General features: G+C 41.6%; 1 protein-coding gene across 2 annotated transcripts in view; it reads right to left on the bottom strand.

Moving 5' to 3' along the window:
- LOC139581473 (slit homolog 3 protein-like) overlaps positions 1 to 16,067 on the bottom strand; it is a 517,437-nt gene extending 501,370 nt beyond the window's left edge. For both annotated transcript variants that reach the window (XM_071411265.1, XM_071411266.1), the window contains exons 1-3: positions 15,717 to 16,067; positions 15,326 to 15,535; positions 1,331 to 1,402 (exon numbers count right to left, since the gene is read on the bottom strand). In XM_071411265.1, coding sequence (XP_071267366.1) covers positions 1,331 to 1,402; positions 15,326 to 15,535; positions 15,717 to 15,751 — 317 coding nt within the window. In that variant the 5' untranslated portion in view covers positions 15,752 to 16,067. The remainder of the gene's footprint in view (positions 1 to 1,330; positions 1,403 to 15,325; positions 15,536 to 15,716) is intronic.
- Between the last annotated feature and the right edge of the window lie 402 nt (positions 16,068 to 16,469).

The raw sequence follows: 16,469 nt of genomic DNA, 5'->3' as shown, positions 1-16,469 counted from the left end.
TGTTCAGACTTACACCACAGGTTTCCAGACCTAGCCATCGGCGTAGCCAAAAGCCAACCGCTCTAATACCAGTGGATTGGCCTCAGATGGAGCTAGCAAAGCAAAGTCCAACATGTTCAGCCCAGAATTAATTACCTTATTTGGCCTGTACCTTGGACGCTGATCTGATGTATAATAAATCTGATTCTTACGACCGGGGGATCAGACTCACGCTGATTGATTTACTGATATTTAAGTAAGTATTCTCCGAACTCACCAGTTGGTTCAGATGGATTCATGTGTATCGTGTAGTATAATAGTATTGTTTTCAGGAAATAATGTATTTTCCATTAGCAATTCCCTATCATTAAGGGAGCTTCAGAGAGATAACAGCCCAGAAGTACAGGACCACGGAATTCAAGGGTAAAACCCTTCAATGTGTGTGTGTGTGTGTGTGTGTGTGTGTGTGTGTGTGTGTGTGTGTGTGTGTGTGTGTGTGTGTGTGTGTGTGTGTGTGTGTATGTGTGCACATGTACTCAGATCACAGAGGTAATCACCCCTCACATGCTACTCTCTCTCCCTCCTAGATAAGGCTCTCTTACTCTGAGCTTCCGAAGGCCCTTTACATCCACATGGTTTCGAGTAGGAAACGTCACTCCTGCTAACCATGAACCACATAAAACAGGCAGTGGACCCGGCCGACAGTACTGCAGGACAGACACTGCTTATTACCAGTCCTTGGGCGCTTTCGTTTGCCGTTTATTTTTTATCTCCACCCCATCCTTTTACAGGCTCTTAGTCAGGAGGTAAACAGCACCGAGATGTCCTTAGATTACAGTCATTAGTTCAACACAGTCGCACACGCTCTCTATTCAGCAGAGAGGGGAGGAAAGAGGAAGCCCATCGAGTCCATCAGGACAGCTCCAAACAGATGAGTGTCAAATACTTTCCTTTGAAAATCATCAGAGTGATGGTGGTGAGAGAAGTTGGAGTATTTTACTGCATGTCATTACCAGGTAGAAGGTCCAAATACTATGCTTTTTAACCATGTCAACATTTTGATATTATACTTGGTTATTTCAAATGGCTATAAAGACTATTCCCCTATAGTCACCATCAGTTAAACATAAACATATTACATTCCAAATGACCTACTTAATCACTATAAACTGTTTCTTTAAATATTTTACTAATGACATTACTGAATACAATGAAGAAACATGACTGAGCCCATACTTAGTGGTAACACATCTATTACCGAGCTACATGTTAATTGACAGAAAATATCTATGTTATTGTGTCTTATTGACATTATCATGCATATTATTTGTGAAGGGCAGAGAGAGCTTACAGAACTCGCAGGTTCTTGATGCCAGAGAAGTCCACTTTAGAGATCCTGGTGATGTTATTCCTGTCCAAATCCCTGAGAGAAGGAGAGAGAGAAAGAGAGAGAGTGAGTGAGTGAGGTAGAGAGAGAAAGAAAGAGAGAGAGAGAGAGAGAAAGAAAGAGAAAGAGTGAGGGAGAGAGAGAGAAAGAATGAGAAAGAGGGAAAGAGAGAGAAAGAGAGAGGGAGAGAGAGAGAGAGAAAGAAAGAGAAAGAGAGAGAGAGGGAAAGAGAGAGAGAGATCGGGAGAGAGAAAGAAAGAGAGGGAGGGAGAAAGAGAGAGAGAGAAAGAGAGAGACAGAAGGAGAGAGAGAGAAGGAGAGAGAAAGAAAGAAAGAGAGAGAAAGAGAGACAGAAGTAGAGAGAGAGGGAGAGAGAAAGAAAGAGAGAGAGAGGTTAGAAGGATAATCACACATCATCATAATCCTGTTCAGTCTATCAGTTCTCTCTCCAGTTCTCTCTCCATAGAGCAGGGCTGGGAAATTCCAGTCCTCGAGGGCCTGACTGGTGTCACAGTTTTGCCCCAGCCCCATCTAACACACCTGACTCCCATAATCACCTAATCGTGATCTTCAGTTCAGAGTGTAATTTGATTAATCAGCTGTGTTTGCTAGGGATGGAGAAACAGTGTGACACTAATCAGGCCCTCAAGGACTGGAGTTGCCCACCCCTGCCATAGAGGATGGTATTGCTGAGGTTCCCTGTGGAGGATTGCCCTGGAGATGTGGAGCAGAGCAGAGCAGGTCCCCACCCTCTCTTCAGTCTCTCTCTGCCCTGTGCCCTCTACCTAAGATGCTGGGGGACAAATCCTTTAATCTCAGGCACTCCTTACTTGACTGGGCAAAGAGGGCCCCTCCAGGAGTCTGTGCTCAAACCTCAAACACACCAGGGCCTGGTGTGTGTGTGTGTGTATGTGTGTATATGTGTGTATGTTTGCATAAGCCTGCCCTAACTATGTCAGTGTGTATTGTATATGGTCCATATTGACGATGTGTATGTAGGACAAGGCTGGAGTATGAGAAAGAGCTATAACAAATTCTGTTTGAGAGAGCTAGCTACTTCAAGTTACTTCTGATGGGTCTTTCTGAAATTGGGGTTGTTTTTCTCTTCATAGCCAAAAGCATATCTTGTTTCCAGACTGTTGCTCTGTTTTAACTACTTCTCAGAATGTATATATCTGTTTTAACTACTTCTCAGAATGTATATATCTGTTTTAACTACTTCTCAGAATGTATATATCTGTTTTAACTACTACTCAGAATGTATATATCTGTTTTAACTACTTCTCAGAATGTATATATCTGTTTTAACTACTTCTCAGAATGTATATATCTGTTTTAACTACTTCTCAGAATGTATATATCTGTTTTAACTACTACTCAGAATGTATATATCTGTTTTAACTACTACTCAGAATGTATATATCTGTTTTAACTACTACTCATAATGTATATATCTGTTTTAACTACTACTCAGAATGTATATATCTGTTTTAACTACTACTCAGAATGTATATATCTGTTTTAACTACTACTCAGAATGTATATATCTGTTTTAACTACTACTCAGAATGTATATATCTGTTTTAACTACTTCTCAGAATGTACAGTGGGGAGAACAAGTATTTGATACACTGCCGATTTTGCAGGTTTTCCTACTTACAAAGCATGTAGAGGTCTGTCATTTTTATCATAGGTACACTTCAACTATGAGAGACGGAATCTAAAACAAAAATCCAGAAAATCACATTGTATGATTTTTAAGTAATTAATTTGCATTTTATTGCATGACATAAGTATTTGATACATCAGAAAAGCAGAACTTAATATTTGGTACAGAAACCTTTGTTTGCAATTACAGAGATCATACGTTTCCTGTAGTTCTTGACTAGGTTTGCACACACTGCAGCAGGGATTTTGGCCCACTCCTCCCTACAGATCTTCTCCAGATCCTTCAGGTTTCGGGGCTGTCGCTGGGCAATACGGAGTTTCAGCTCCCTCCAAAGATTTTCTATTGGGTTCAGGTCTGGAGACTGGCTAGGCCACTCCAGGACCTTGAGATGCTTCTTACGGAGCCACTCCTTAGTTGCCATGGCTGTGTGCTTTGTGTCGTTGTCATGCTGGAAGACCCAGCCACGACCCATCTTCAATGCTCTTACTGAGGGAAGGAGGTTGTTGGCCAAGATCTCGCGATACATGGCCCCATCCATCCTCCCCTCAATACGGTGCAGTCGTCCTGTCCCCTTTGCAGAAAAGCATCCCCAAAGAATGATGTTTCCACCTCCATGCTTCACGGTTGGGATGGTGTTCTTGGGGTTGTACTCATCCTTCTTCTTCCTCCAAACACGGCGAGTGGAGTTTAGACCAAAAAGCTCTATTTTTGAATCATCAGACCACATGACCTTCTCCCATTCCTCCTCTGGATCATCCAGATGGTCATTGGCAAACTTCAGACGGGCCTGGACATGCGCCTGCTTGAGCAGGGGGACCTTGTGTGCGCTGCAGGATTTTAATCCATGATGGCGTAGTGTGTTACTAATGGTTTTCTTTGAGACTGTGGTCCCAGCTCTCTTCAGGTCATTGACCAGGTCCTGCCGTGTAGTTCTGGGCTGATCCCTCACCTTCCTCATGATCATTGATGCCCCACGAGGTGAGATCTTGCATGGAGCCCCAGACCGAGGGTGATTGACCATCATCTTGAACTTCTTCTATTTTCTTCTATTTTCTAATAATTGCGCCAACAGTTGTTGCCTTCTCACCAAGCTGCTTGCCTATTGTCCTGTAGCCCATCCCAGCCTTGTGCAGGTCTACAATTTTATCCCTGATGTCCTTACACAGCTCTCTGGTCTTGGCCATTGTGGAGAGGTTGGAGTCTGTTTGATTGAGTGTGTGGACAGGTGTCTTTTATACAGGTAACGAGTTCAAACAGGTGCAGTTAATACAGGTAATGAGTGGAGAACAGGAGGGCTTCTTAAAGAAAAACTAACAGGTCTGTGAGAGCTGGAATTCTTACTGGTTGGTAGGTTTTCAAATACTTATGTCATGCAATAAAATGCAAATGAATTACTTAAAAATCATACAATGTGATTTTCTGGATTTTTGTTTTAGATTCCGTCTCTCACAGTTGAAGTGTACCTATGATAAAAATTACAGACCTCTACATGCTTTGTAAGTAGGAAAACCTGCAAAATCGGCAGTGTATCAAATACTTGTTCTCCCCACTGTATATATCTGTTTTAACTACTACTCAGAATGTATATATCTGTTTTAACTACTACTCAGAATGTATATATCTGTTTTAACTACTACTCAGAATGTATATATCTGTTTTAACTACTTCTCAGAATGTATATATCTGTTTTAACTACTACTCAGAATGTATATATCTGTTTTAACTACTACTCAGAATGTATATATCTGTTTTAACTACTTCTCAGAATGTATATATCTGTTTTAACTACTTCTCAGAATGTATATATCTGTTTTAACTACTACTCAGAATGTATATATCTGTTTTAACTACTTCTCAGAATGTATATATCTGTTTTAACTCAGAATGTTAATGTACAATATGGATTCTGACTTATTTCCTCTATGTTAATTGGTATATTTCCACACAGAGAGAGAGAGAGAGAGAGAGAGAGAGAGAGAGAGAGAGAGAGAGAGAGAGAGAGAGAGAGAGAGAGAGAGAGAGAGAGAGAGAGAGAGAGAGAGAGAGAGAGAGAGAGAGAGAGAGAGAGAGAGCAATCGGGTGTGATTGGGAGTCCCATTGGGCGGCGCACAATTGGCCCAGTGTCGTCCGGGTTTCGCTGGGGTAGGCCGTCATTGTAAATAAAAATGTGTTCTAAACTAACTTGCCTAGTTAAATAACATTTTAAAAACACACACACAGAGCCTGGTCTCCTGACGTTGGGCTCAGTGTGTTTCTCATAATATACGTAAACATTTATAAATGAAATGCTCCATTTCCTTCTCAAGTCTCTGAACCATGGTTGGAATCTTAATTGAGTTCCTCCTCTGGAGCTCGGGACTATTTGACAAAGATTTTTCGTCAGTGGAAAATTCAGACCTTCGCCGAGTATAATTTTCCACACAATACTTCAACATTGTCATTCAGCGCAGCGGCTCCTGAGATAAAGCAGAGCAGTAGGTAGGAATGTATGTGCACGGCCATTGAATTTGATTGAACATTATAATGTCTTTCATTTCCATTGTATAAGGATGAACGTGGACAGAACTGATTGAGCACACTCTTCCTAATGCCCTTACATGACCATATTACAGTACACACTTGACACGTCATTGTACATTTGCTAGTTAACTCTACAATGTTTGCTATGTTATCATGTTCATATTGGAATGGCCATTTAGAATGATTTATTTTCCTGTACAAATCTGCACATGCCATGGAATGATGGCAATCATCAAACGTATTTCCAAACTACAAGACATGTGAGACTTTTTGCAGCTGATGCAATGTTTTTCTACAGCTCTTATCGGGATATTGGTGGTTTCCAGGGTGGAACTTTGCCCATTGCTCCCTCCTTCCCTCCCTAAAACAGTCCTCCCTTCTTTTCCAGAACATAACTGTGTGCTTTCCTGTTTGAACACTGTTTCATTGTTATCTGTATTGTCTACTTGTTGAATGTTTGTGAAGTCTTGATTGTGGATGTTTGTAATGTCTTGTTAATTGGTGTTGGACCCCAGGAAGATTAGCTAGCATTATGGCGTTAGCTAATGGGGATCCTAATAAAAATTACTAAATTACAAAAATTGTGACACATCAAATAGGGAGGTTAGTATAGTTAGTATGGCTAGTATGGTTAGTATGGCCAGTAGGGTTAGTATGGCTAGTATGGCTAGTATGGTTTGTATAGTTAGTATGGTTAGTATGGCTTGTATGGTTGGTATGGCCAGTATGGTTAGTATGGCTAGTATGGCTAGTATGGTTTGTATAGTTAGTATGGTTAGTATGGCTAGTATGGTTTGTATAGTTAGTATAGTTAGTATGGCTTGTATGGTTTGTATGGCTAGTATAGTTAGTATGGCTTGTATGGTTTGTATAGTTAGTATAGTTAGTATGGTTTGTATGGTTAGTATGGCTAGTATGGTTTGTATGGTTTGTATGGTTAGTATAGTTAGTATGGCTAGTATGGTTTGTATGGTTAGTATAGTTAGTATGGTTTGTATGGTTAGTATGGCTTGTATGGTTAGTATAGTTAGTATGGTTTGTATGGTTAGTATGTCATGTATGGCTTGTATGGTTAGTATGGTTAGTATAGTTAGTATGGTTTGTATGGTTAGTATAGTTAGTATGGTTTGTATGGTTAGTATAGTTAGTATGGCTAGTATGGCTAGTATGGTTTGTATGGTTTGTATGGTTAGTATAGTTAGTATGGTTAGTATAGTTAGTATGGCTTGTATGGTTAGTATAGTTAGTATGGCTAGTATGGTTTGTATGGTTAGTATAGTTAGTATAGTTAGTATGGTTTGTATGGTTAGTATAGTTAGTATGGCTAGTATGGTTTGTATGGTTTGTATGGTTAGTATAGTTAGTATGGTTTGTATGGTTAGTATAGTTAGTATGGCTAGTATGGTTTGTATGGTTAGTATAGTTAGTATAGTTAGTATGGTTTGTATGGTTAGCATAGTTAGTATGGTTAGTATGGTTAGTATGGTTAGTATAGTTAGTATGGCTAGTATAGTTAGTATGGTTAGTATGGTTAGTATGGTTAGTATAGTTAGTATGGCTAGTATGGTTTGTATGGTTAGTATAGTTAGTATGGTTTGTATGGTTAGTATAGTTAGTATGGCTAGTATGGTTAGTATAGTTAGTATGGCTAGTATGGTTTGTATGGTTAGTATAGTTAGTATGGTTTGTATGGTTAGCATAGTTAGTATGGTTAGTATGGTTAGTATAGTTAGTATGGCTAGTATAGTTAGTATGGCTAGTATAGTTAGTATGGTTAGTATGGTTAGTATAGTTAGTATGGCTAGTATGGTTTGTATGGTTTGTATGGTTAGTATAGTTAGTATGGCTAGTATGGTTTGTATGGTTAGTATAGTTAGTATGGCTAGTATGGTTTGTATGGTTAGTATGGTTAGTATAGTTAGTATGGCTAGTATGGTTTGTATGGTTTGTATGGTTAGTATAGTTAGTATGGCTAGTATGGTTAGTATAGTTAGTATGGCTAGTATGGTTTGTATGGTTAGTATAGTTAGTATGGTTTGTATGGTTAGCATAGTTAGTATGGTTAGTATAGTTAGTATGGCTAGTATAGTTAGTATGGCTAGTATAGTTAGTATGGTTAGTATGGTTAGTATAGTTAGTATGGCTAGTATGGTTTGTATGGTTTGTATGGTTAGTATAGTTAGTATGGCTAGTATGGTTTGTATGGTTAGTATGGTTAGTATAGTTAGTATGGCTAGTATGGTTTGTATGGTTAGTATGGTTAGTATAGTTAGTATGGCTAGTATGGTTTGTATGGTTTGTATGGTTAGTATAGTTAGTATGGCTAGTATGGTTTGTATGGTTAGTATGGTTAGTATAGTTAGTATGGCTAGTATGGTTTGTATGGTTTGTATGGTTAGTATAGTTAGTATGGCTAGTATGGTTTGTATGGTTTGTATGGTTAGTATAGTTAGTATGGCTAGTATGGTTTGTAACCCAATCACAAGTCTGAGGAATCAAATATTCCGTCTCCTTTCATCTCCTCCGCAAGGGTGTTGATGCAACACACACAGGTGCACACACACACGTAGACACGCACACAGGTGCACACACACACGTAGACACACACACAGGTGCACACACACACGTAGACACACACACAGGTGCACACACACACGTAGACACGCACACAGGTGCACACACACGTAGACACACACACAGGTGCACACACACGTAGACACGCACACAGGTGCACACACACGTAGACACACACACAGGTGCACACACACGTAGACACGCACACAGGTGCACACACACGTAGACACACACACAGGTGCACACACACGTAGACACACACACAGGTGCACACACACGTAGACACGCACACAGGTGCACACACACGTAGACACACACACAGGTGCACACACACGTAGACACGCACACAGGTGCACACACACGTAGACACACACACAGGTGCACACACACGTAGACACACACGACGGCACCGATATCACTGGACACTGACACCACTGGACATCAATATCACTGAATTCTTAAGGTGACAAATCATCCCTAACAGCTATGTGAACAGTGCCACTTCGAACCCAATACCATAGACACCTACACAACATGTTTATAGGCAGAGTCAATAGATCCCTTTAGCTTGGCAAACATCTTTAAACTAGAGGTAGTTTAATGGTAATAATTGTAAGGCAGCCACCATGACTGCAAATAAACAAGACTTGAGCTACACTTTAAATACATTAAGTGAGAACTCGCACACCAACAGAGAGGAAAATATATATAACCAAGCAGCCAAAACCCAGTGGGCAAAAACTGATTGAATCAACATTGTTTCAACGTAATTTGTCAACGTATTGTGACGTGCAATACATTGGAAAATACATTGGATTTTAAAAAGGTCATCACCTCTTGTTTTGAGTGTCAACCACAGGGTCATGTCATCATCGTAACCAATTTTCAACAAAGACAAACCTGATGTTGAATTTGTACCTTTGATACAATGTCAGATCTTCAACGCTTTATCCAATATAAAAGAAACAATAGGCTGGGCAGCACCTCCTACTGGAGAGTTGATCAATCTACAGCTATTCCATTTGGTCTCCCATCCAGCCCTGCTGAGACATGATATTTGTCACTGACTACTACCAATGTGCTTTCGTGAGAATGACGATTGAGAGATCTCTTAATAACTAAATATATTCACTGCTGCTATCAAAGTCATTCGAAAGGGAAGGTTTAACAGAGCAAATGAAATGGAACCAAACTTTAACAGTCATATCATCAATGAGGCTATTTAGGACTATTTGTAAGTCGCTCTGGATAAGAGCGTCTGCTAAATGACTTAAATGTAAATGTAAATATAGCATTTGTAAAGTCATCAACAGCTATTGTTTCAATTCAACCCAGAATTCAACTAAAAATAGACAATGCATATAGGCCTATATGTATAAGAATAGTCCAATTGTCTAAAATATATTTTTGGTTGAGATGGAGATATGAATCCAACATATCAATTATTAATTTGTAGACAACCTGGATATTGAATTGTGTTTGGTTGTCAACGCAACCAAATATCAACATTTAGAGGAGATGTATTTAGAGGAGATGTATCTTCTGCTTGGATAGTTGAATCTGTGCCACTGACATAGTCTGGCTTTAATTCCAGTGTGTCTACAAATTAATAATTGATATTTTGGATTCCCGTCTCCATCTCAACCAAAAGTTAAAGAATAGGACTAAATCAAAGTTTGATTTGTTTCTCGTGGTCTGAGTCTTTAGGTGCCTTTTGGCAAACTCAAAGTGGTGCCTTTTACTAAGGAGTGGCTTCCGTCTTGCCACTCTACCATAAAGGCCTGATTGGTGGAATGCTGTAGAGATGGTTGTCCTTCTAGAAGGTTCTCCCATCTCAACAGAGGAATTATAGAGCTCTGTCAGAGTGACCATCGGGTTCTTGGTCACCTCCCTGACCAAAACCCTTCTCCCCCGATTGCTCAGTTTGGCCAGGCGGCCAGCTCTAGGAAGACTCTTGGTGGTTTCAAACTTCTTCCATTTAAGAATGACGGAGGCCACTGTGTTCTTGGGGACCTTCAATGCTGCAGATATTTTTTGGTACCCTTCCCCAGATCTGTGCCTCGAAATAATGCTGTCTCGGAGCTCTACGGACAATTCCTTCGACCTCATGGCTTGGTTTTTATCTGTCATGCACTGTCAACTGTGGGACCTTATATAGACAGGTGTGTGCCTTTCTAAATCATGTCCAATCAATTGATTTTACCACAAGTGGACTCCAGTCAAGTTGTAGAAACATCTCAAGAATGATCAATGGAAACAGGATGCACCTGAGCTCAATTTCGAATCTCATAGCAAAGGGTCTGAATACTTATGTAAATAAGGTATCTGTTTTTTTATTTTTAATACATTTGCAAAAACGTCTAAAAATCTGTTTTTGCTTTGTCATTATGGGGTATTGTGTGTAGATTGACAAGGATTTTTTAAATGTAATACATTTTAGAATAAGGCTGTAACGTAACAAAATGTGGGACGAGTCATGTGGTCTGAATACTTTCCGAAAGCACTGTATGCCACATCACATTTCAGATCAAGCACCGCTCAGCATCTCCAACCTTAGGAGACACCACTTCATCACTGTCCTGATGATGACTCATGGAATGCATTACTATTCGCTGGGTGAACAAAGATGGCCAAAGTGAAGATGACAGCAACATTCTGTGCCGTTTTCTATTGTTTATGAGGCAGTGTGAGCAGGATAGGCTACATCTCACTGGGACTTTGGTTTTCTAAATATTTGAATTACCGGATGAGTTCCCAGCTGAAGGACACCCACTTCTGACTCAGCACAACTGACAAGAATATTTCATATTTTCTCTGGACGCGTCTGTTTACTTCAAGATGGTTTATTTTCAAAGGGCTGACAGGCAGACAGGCAGGCAGACAGGCAGGCAGGCAGACAGGCAGCTGGATCATCCTAGTGTACCTTAGTCAGCTGGATCGTCCTTAATCAAATTGTATTTGTCACATGCTTCGCAAACAACAAGAGTAGACTAACTTACTTATGGGCCCTTCCCAACAACGCAGAGAGAAAGAAAATAGAGAAATAATAGAAAAGTAATAACACGTAATAATACCCAGCATACCTCAGTCAGTGTTTGCAGTACAGTCCAGTCCTGTCCAGACCAGTACAGACCAGTACAGACCATACATGACTCCTTAGATTATATCTGTACAGTAAACTTCAGAGTTGACAGGGGAACTTTTAACACTTTGCGTGGAACTCAATCTGACAGGCCTCCCAGGACTCATCTCAGGCAAATTGCTCCTGAGCTGTCCAGGGCTTGAGGTGCAGAAGACGCAGAGCCTCATGTAAAACAAGAAAGATGGAAGAAGACTGGCAGGAAGAGAATCAAGCAGCCAGGACACAAACACAGTAATTAGGTGCACTGGCAGAGATATAAAGGAACAGGGACAGTGTTAAAACACAACTAAATCACAAGCTGTGAACACTAATAATGTTCCTAAGGAGTAAGACAACCTAAGGAGTTAACCAGACCCCCAGCGTTACAGTATACAGCTAACGAGAGAGTTGTTCAAGCTCAGGGCAGCTCATGGTCCACTAATCTGACGAATCATTCCTCATGAAACACCATCAACAGGAGCTTCACATGTTACTGCCTGGACATCCTGCCTCTCTAAGGGAATATTACCCCAGATCTAGATGCCACATACAGTCACTCCCCCAGTAACATCCTGATCAACTCAAGGTACATGCAGTGATTCCTGGCTCCATACATTGTTTACTGGGTTACTAGCCGCAACGTAATGTTTGGGGCCCTTGCGCATCAATGACAAAGGCACCAAAACATGCAGAGAGTTATCCATATTTGGTAGATTGGGATAAACACTTTGTCACATCAAGCTAAGTTCAGCGAAAGCTGCGAATATAAAGGATGGACTGATGGGACAAAGCAAAGGGCCTTGATGTGTTGCTTTGGTAACAGAACCCAAACAACAAAAAACGGGTCCTTGTTAACCTAAAATGGCCCCCAGTTCACAGACTCTTAGAGACTTTCAAAACCAGTCTTGCATTAAAGTATGACACACACTTGGACGAGTTCTAAACTTCTGTGTTCCTTCATTTTGGACTAACCTCTTCAAGGACACATTCGTGACTTAGACCACTTTCTCTCTCCACTTAACTCTGCAACAAAAAGTCTGCTCCCCTCTCTTCCTCCCTCCCTCACTCTGCCAGCTTTGGCCTTTGAAGTGCTGTCTGAAATAAAGCACCTCCAAATATTTTCCACGGGAGATTTTTTTTTAGAAGGTGGACGGCTGATATTTCCCAGAAGGCTGACGTTAGCTGTGCCCGCTGGCAATGCCAGCATCAGCCCGCCAGGCAGGTTAAAGTCATTATCAGACAGTTCAACAGGTCAACCAAGACACCAACTCTAGAACATTCACATACTGACCCTCATGACCTACCAAGTGCCACTACAAGACAAACTCAAGTAAAACTGAAACTCATTCACCACTTAGGCAATGGGTTTGGAATGTAGCAGCATGTACTGGTGACTTTGTACTGTAGGCTACAAATGGTCTAGGATCAGTTCATCCTCTGTGTGAGTGTAATATGGAGTTGATTAGCAGTGTAATTGGGATGATGGATGGGTTAAGTGTTGGTAACCGCATACACATTGTTCTCAGCTGACAGCCTCCAACCCACCCTGAGAGTGTTGGTGGACTGTGGGTGTGGCTGGGCTGTAGTTCGTCCATCATGGCCCCAGTAGCATCAGCGTGATAAGAGCCAGGAGCACTCCAAGGTGTTCTGGGAACTCTAGCAGGGTGTGAATTGCACCCCGGAAAAGAGGTGACTGTTCCACCTTGGCCACCATCATTAAGCCTTCACAATCCTTCTGCTCAAACAAGATGCAAACGAGATCTCAAGTGGCCCTGAGTATTGACAGAACCAAATTGATTTGGCTTCTAATTTGCTATTCTATAGGAGCTGGGCTGGCATTCCCCTTTGGGAAGCAGGCATTTTCAACAGACAGGTTTCCTGCTTTTATTACGTTAACACTCAAACATTTCCCATCAAAACAATCGTAGTCTAACTACTTTTTACTTAAAAAGATATGAACAAGGCTCATTGCTGCCTCCTATCCACAACTACAGTAAAATGTTGCATGTTAAAACAACTTGACTGGCAACTAAATAAAGAAAAGATCAACACTTTTTCCTAAAGGGACACACAATCCCACTTGGTATTATTATTTATTTTCTGTTTCAAATGTCTAGGGATCACTCTCTCAAATTCAACAGGTCTTTGGTAAACTAGCCTCTGGCTAATGCGAACATGCTTTGCTTTCATACCACTTCCAAGCAAAAAAGATTGTGTTTGTTGTTGCAGTGCCTCATGTTTTGTATCCCCTGAGGTCCTTAAGCTTCTTAGTTATGCTAGATAATAGGTTCCATCCCCTAGAATCACCAGTGGAGGAAACACTGCATTTTCAGGGATTGCAGGACCCACTTCCCCCATGGAATGTAATTTCATACTAAGTCCTCGGGTTAATGTGGCTGAGGCTGCTAAGTCCTCAGGTTAATGTGGCTGAGGCTGCTAAGTCCTCAGGTTAATGTGGCTGAGGCTGCTAAGTCCTCGGGTTAATGGGGATGAGGCTGCTAAGTCCTCAGGTTAATGGGGATGAGGCTGAGGCTGCTAAGTCCTCAGGTTAATGTGGCTGAGGCTGCTAAGTCCTCAGGTTAATGGGTTTGAGGCTGCTAAGTTCTCAGGTTAATGTGGCTGAGGCTGCTAAGTCCTCAGGTTAATGGTTTTGAGGCTGCTAAGTCCTCAGGTTAATGGTTTTGAGGCTGCTAAGTCCTCAGGTTAATGGGTTTGAGGCTGCTAAGTTCTCAGGTTAATGTGGCGGAGGCTGCTAAGTCCTCGGGTTAATGGGGCTGAGGCTGCTAAATCCTCAGGTTAATGTGGCTGAGGCTGCTAAGTTCTCAGGTTAATGTGGCCGAGGCTGCTAAGTCCTCAGGTTAATGGGGCTGAGGCTGCTAAGTCCTCAGGTTAATGGGGCTGAGGCTGCTAAGTCCTCAGGTTAATGGGTCTGAGGCTGCTAAATCCTCAGGTTAATGGGTTTGAGGCTGCTAAGTCCTCAGGTTAATGGGGCCGAGGTTGCTAAGTCCTCAGGTTAATATGGCCGAGGCTGCTAAATCCTCAGGTTAATGGGGCTTAGGCTGACTGGACTGGAAAGAAAGTACAGGTTACAGCCACAGGTCAGACTACTGGTACGTTTCATTAAAGTGCCAATGCACATGACACACTCATACAATGACAAGCATAGGCAAATCTAATATGTTAACAAGCCTAGGCAAATCTAATATCTTAACAAACAGTAGGCTAGGGCGACACCGTGTACTAGCTAGCTTGATAGTTAGGGACACCGGGTGTTAGCCAACGTAGCTAGCTAGCACACAGTGTCGCTCGCCCCTGCCTCCTGTGTACCAGAGTCCTCCTTATTACTAGTTGGCGAAGATATCAGTGTCCTTCGCTCCCGCCTGCTGAACACCTGCCCTCACCGTTAGAACTGAGGAAAAACAGTGCCCGACAGGCAGGCCGAAGGACACTGTCTACCAGTCATCCCTGCCTCCCACAAGCACCGCAGACGGGAGGCTAGGGCGACACCGTGTACAAGCTAGCTTGATAGTTAGGGACACCGTATGCTAGCTAGCGATCACACAGTGTCCTTCGCTCCTGCCTGCCGAACACCTGCCCTCGCCGTGGTTAACAGAACTGCGGGAAAACAGTGCCCGACAGGTGGGGGCAAAGGACACAATCTACAGGTGTACTTGCTAGCTAGCTACCGTCTTCTGTGGAGTTTATCAGCGGCTGGCATCCAATGTTTTTGTGCATTAACGCCACCTACTGTATTTCAGCATTGCCACCTCCCACCTGTCCCAACGTAAGAATTGATCAATATAAGTACAAAGAGGGGTTCCTGCAGCTGCAAGAATGCCCACATGCAGGACCACACTGAATTGCGGCCGCAATAGCACCCTTCTTGGGCACGCAGCCAAGGCAGGTGCCAGATGTGTCGCATCTTCATATCCGTATTACTGTTTGCAACCACAATCAACAGGCTCTGCATATTATTAAATTAGGCTACCCACTCATACACCACCTAGCCTCTGACAATATAAATGGACAGAAGAGCAGTGGTGTGATGATGCGCGAAGGGGTTTGTATTACTTACAAACGTTCTGCGTTCCTAGGTATTCCTTTTGGCACGGTCCTGAAGCCTTGACCCTGGCAATCCACATGAGATCCAGAGCAACTGCATTTGTGAGGACATCCATTCACCACGGCAGCGCACAGCAATCCGCACATCAGAACCCATATCCCCCAGTGATATGCCGTCCACTTCTCATGCACATTCGGTAGCATGGTATCCACCGTGGCAAAACTAGTATTTAAAACGAAAATAACTAAACACTAAAGAATTTTTTTTCTAAAAGGTAGAATCCCCAAAATGTATACTCAACTATCTCGCAATAAAAGGTAGTTGCAGTTAAATTAATTAAAGGCTAAAAGGTCCAGAACCTAAGAATATGAATAGATCAAATCAGTTTCTCAAAGTTAAGTACCTTCCCAAACAAAATCGATGCGGAGTTGCGCTCATTCAAAGTCCGATGCGTGTTCTCCCTTTTCCTCACCATTGATACAAAACTGTAAAAATATTAGAGAATGAAAAAAAATATTTCAAATGCAATTTCAAAACCATCTTCATTCAGATGCGTACGTAATTTCGCTTATAACAATCTTCATCAGTAACTATCCCAAATGCTTAATAGGGAAACAAATCCAATAGACAATTAGTTTAGTCCATAAAGTTTCAGATGTGATAACAATTTCTCAGTTGTTGAGGTAACTCCAGCTAGTACGCATCACACAGTCCCATTCTAATTGATGCCATTTTGAAACAGAACTCCAGGGGAGCGAATGTAGGCTGCAGTCTGCGAGAAAACTCATACCTATTTCCAACCCCCAAATTCACCACTTCAGATTCCTACTGGTTCGCCCTGCGTTGATGTCACTATAAGCAGAAAATAAGTTATTATTCTAACTTTTTTTAATGCCCCTAATGTGCACTTTACGATGAGTAAGTAAAATAATAAAGTCTATGGAATTTTGGAATGAGTTACAAGCAATGAGTTTGCAATTGATGAGTTACATGGAAAACTTTAGAAGTTTCCATTTTAGGTCCAACATTTGTGTGCATGTGCAACTAACGGGACTTGATCAGAGAAGGTTATATTTGTGGATTTTACCTAACGAGGTGATATAGCCTAGTGTACTTTTAAATTAGGCTATTTGTGCCCAGATACTGTGAATCTTCA

This window comes from Salvelinus alpinus, chromosome 7 (genome assembly GCF_045679555.1).
Source record: "Salvelinus alpinus chromosome 7, SLU_Salpinus.1, whole genome shotgun sequence".
NCBI lineage: Eukaryota > Metazoa > Chordata > Actinopteri > Salmoniformes > Salmonidae > Salvelinus > Salvelinus alpinus.
Note: the sequence above shows the minus strand (reverse complement) of the source record. Positions and strands in the feature narration are given on the sequence as shown.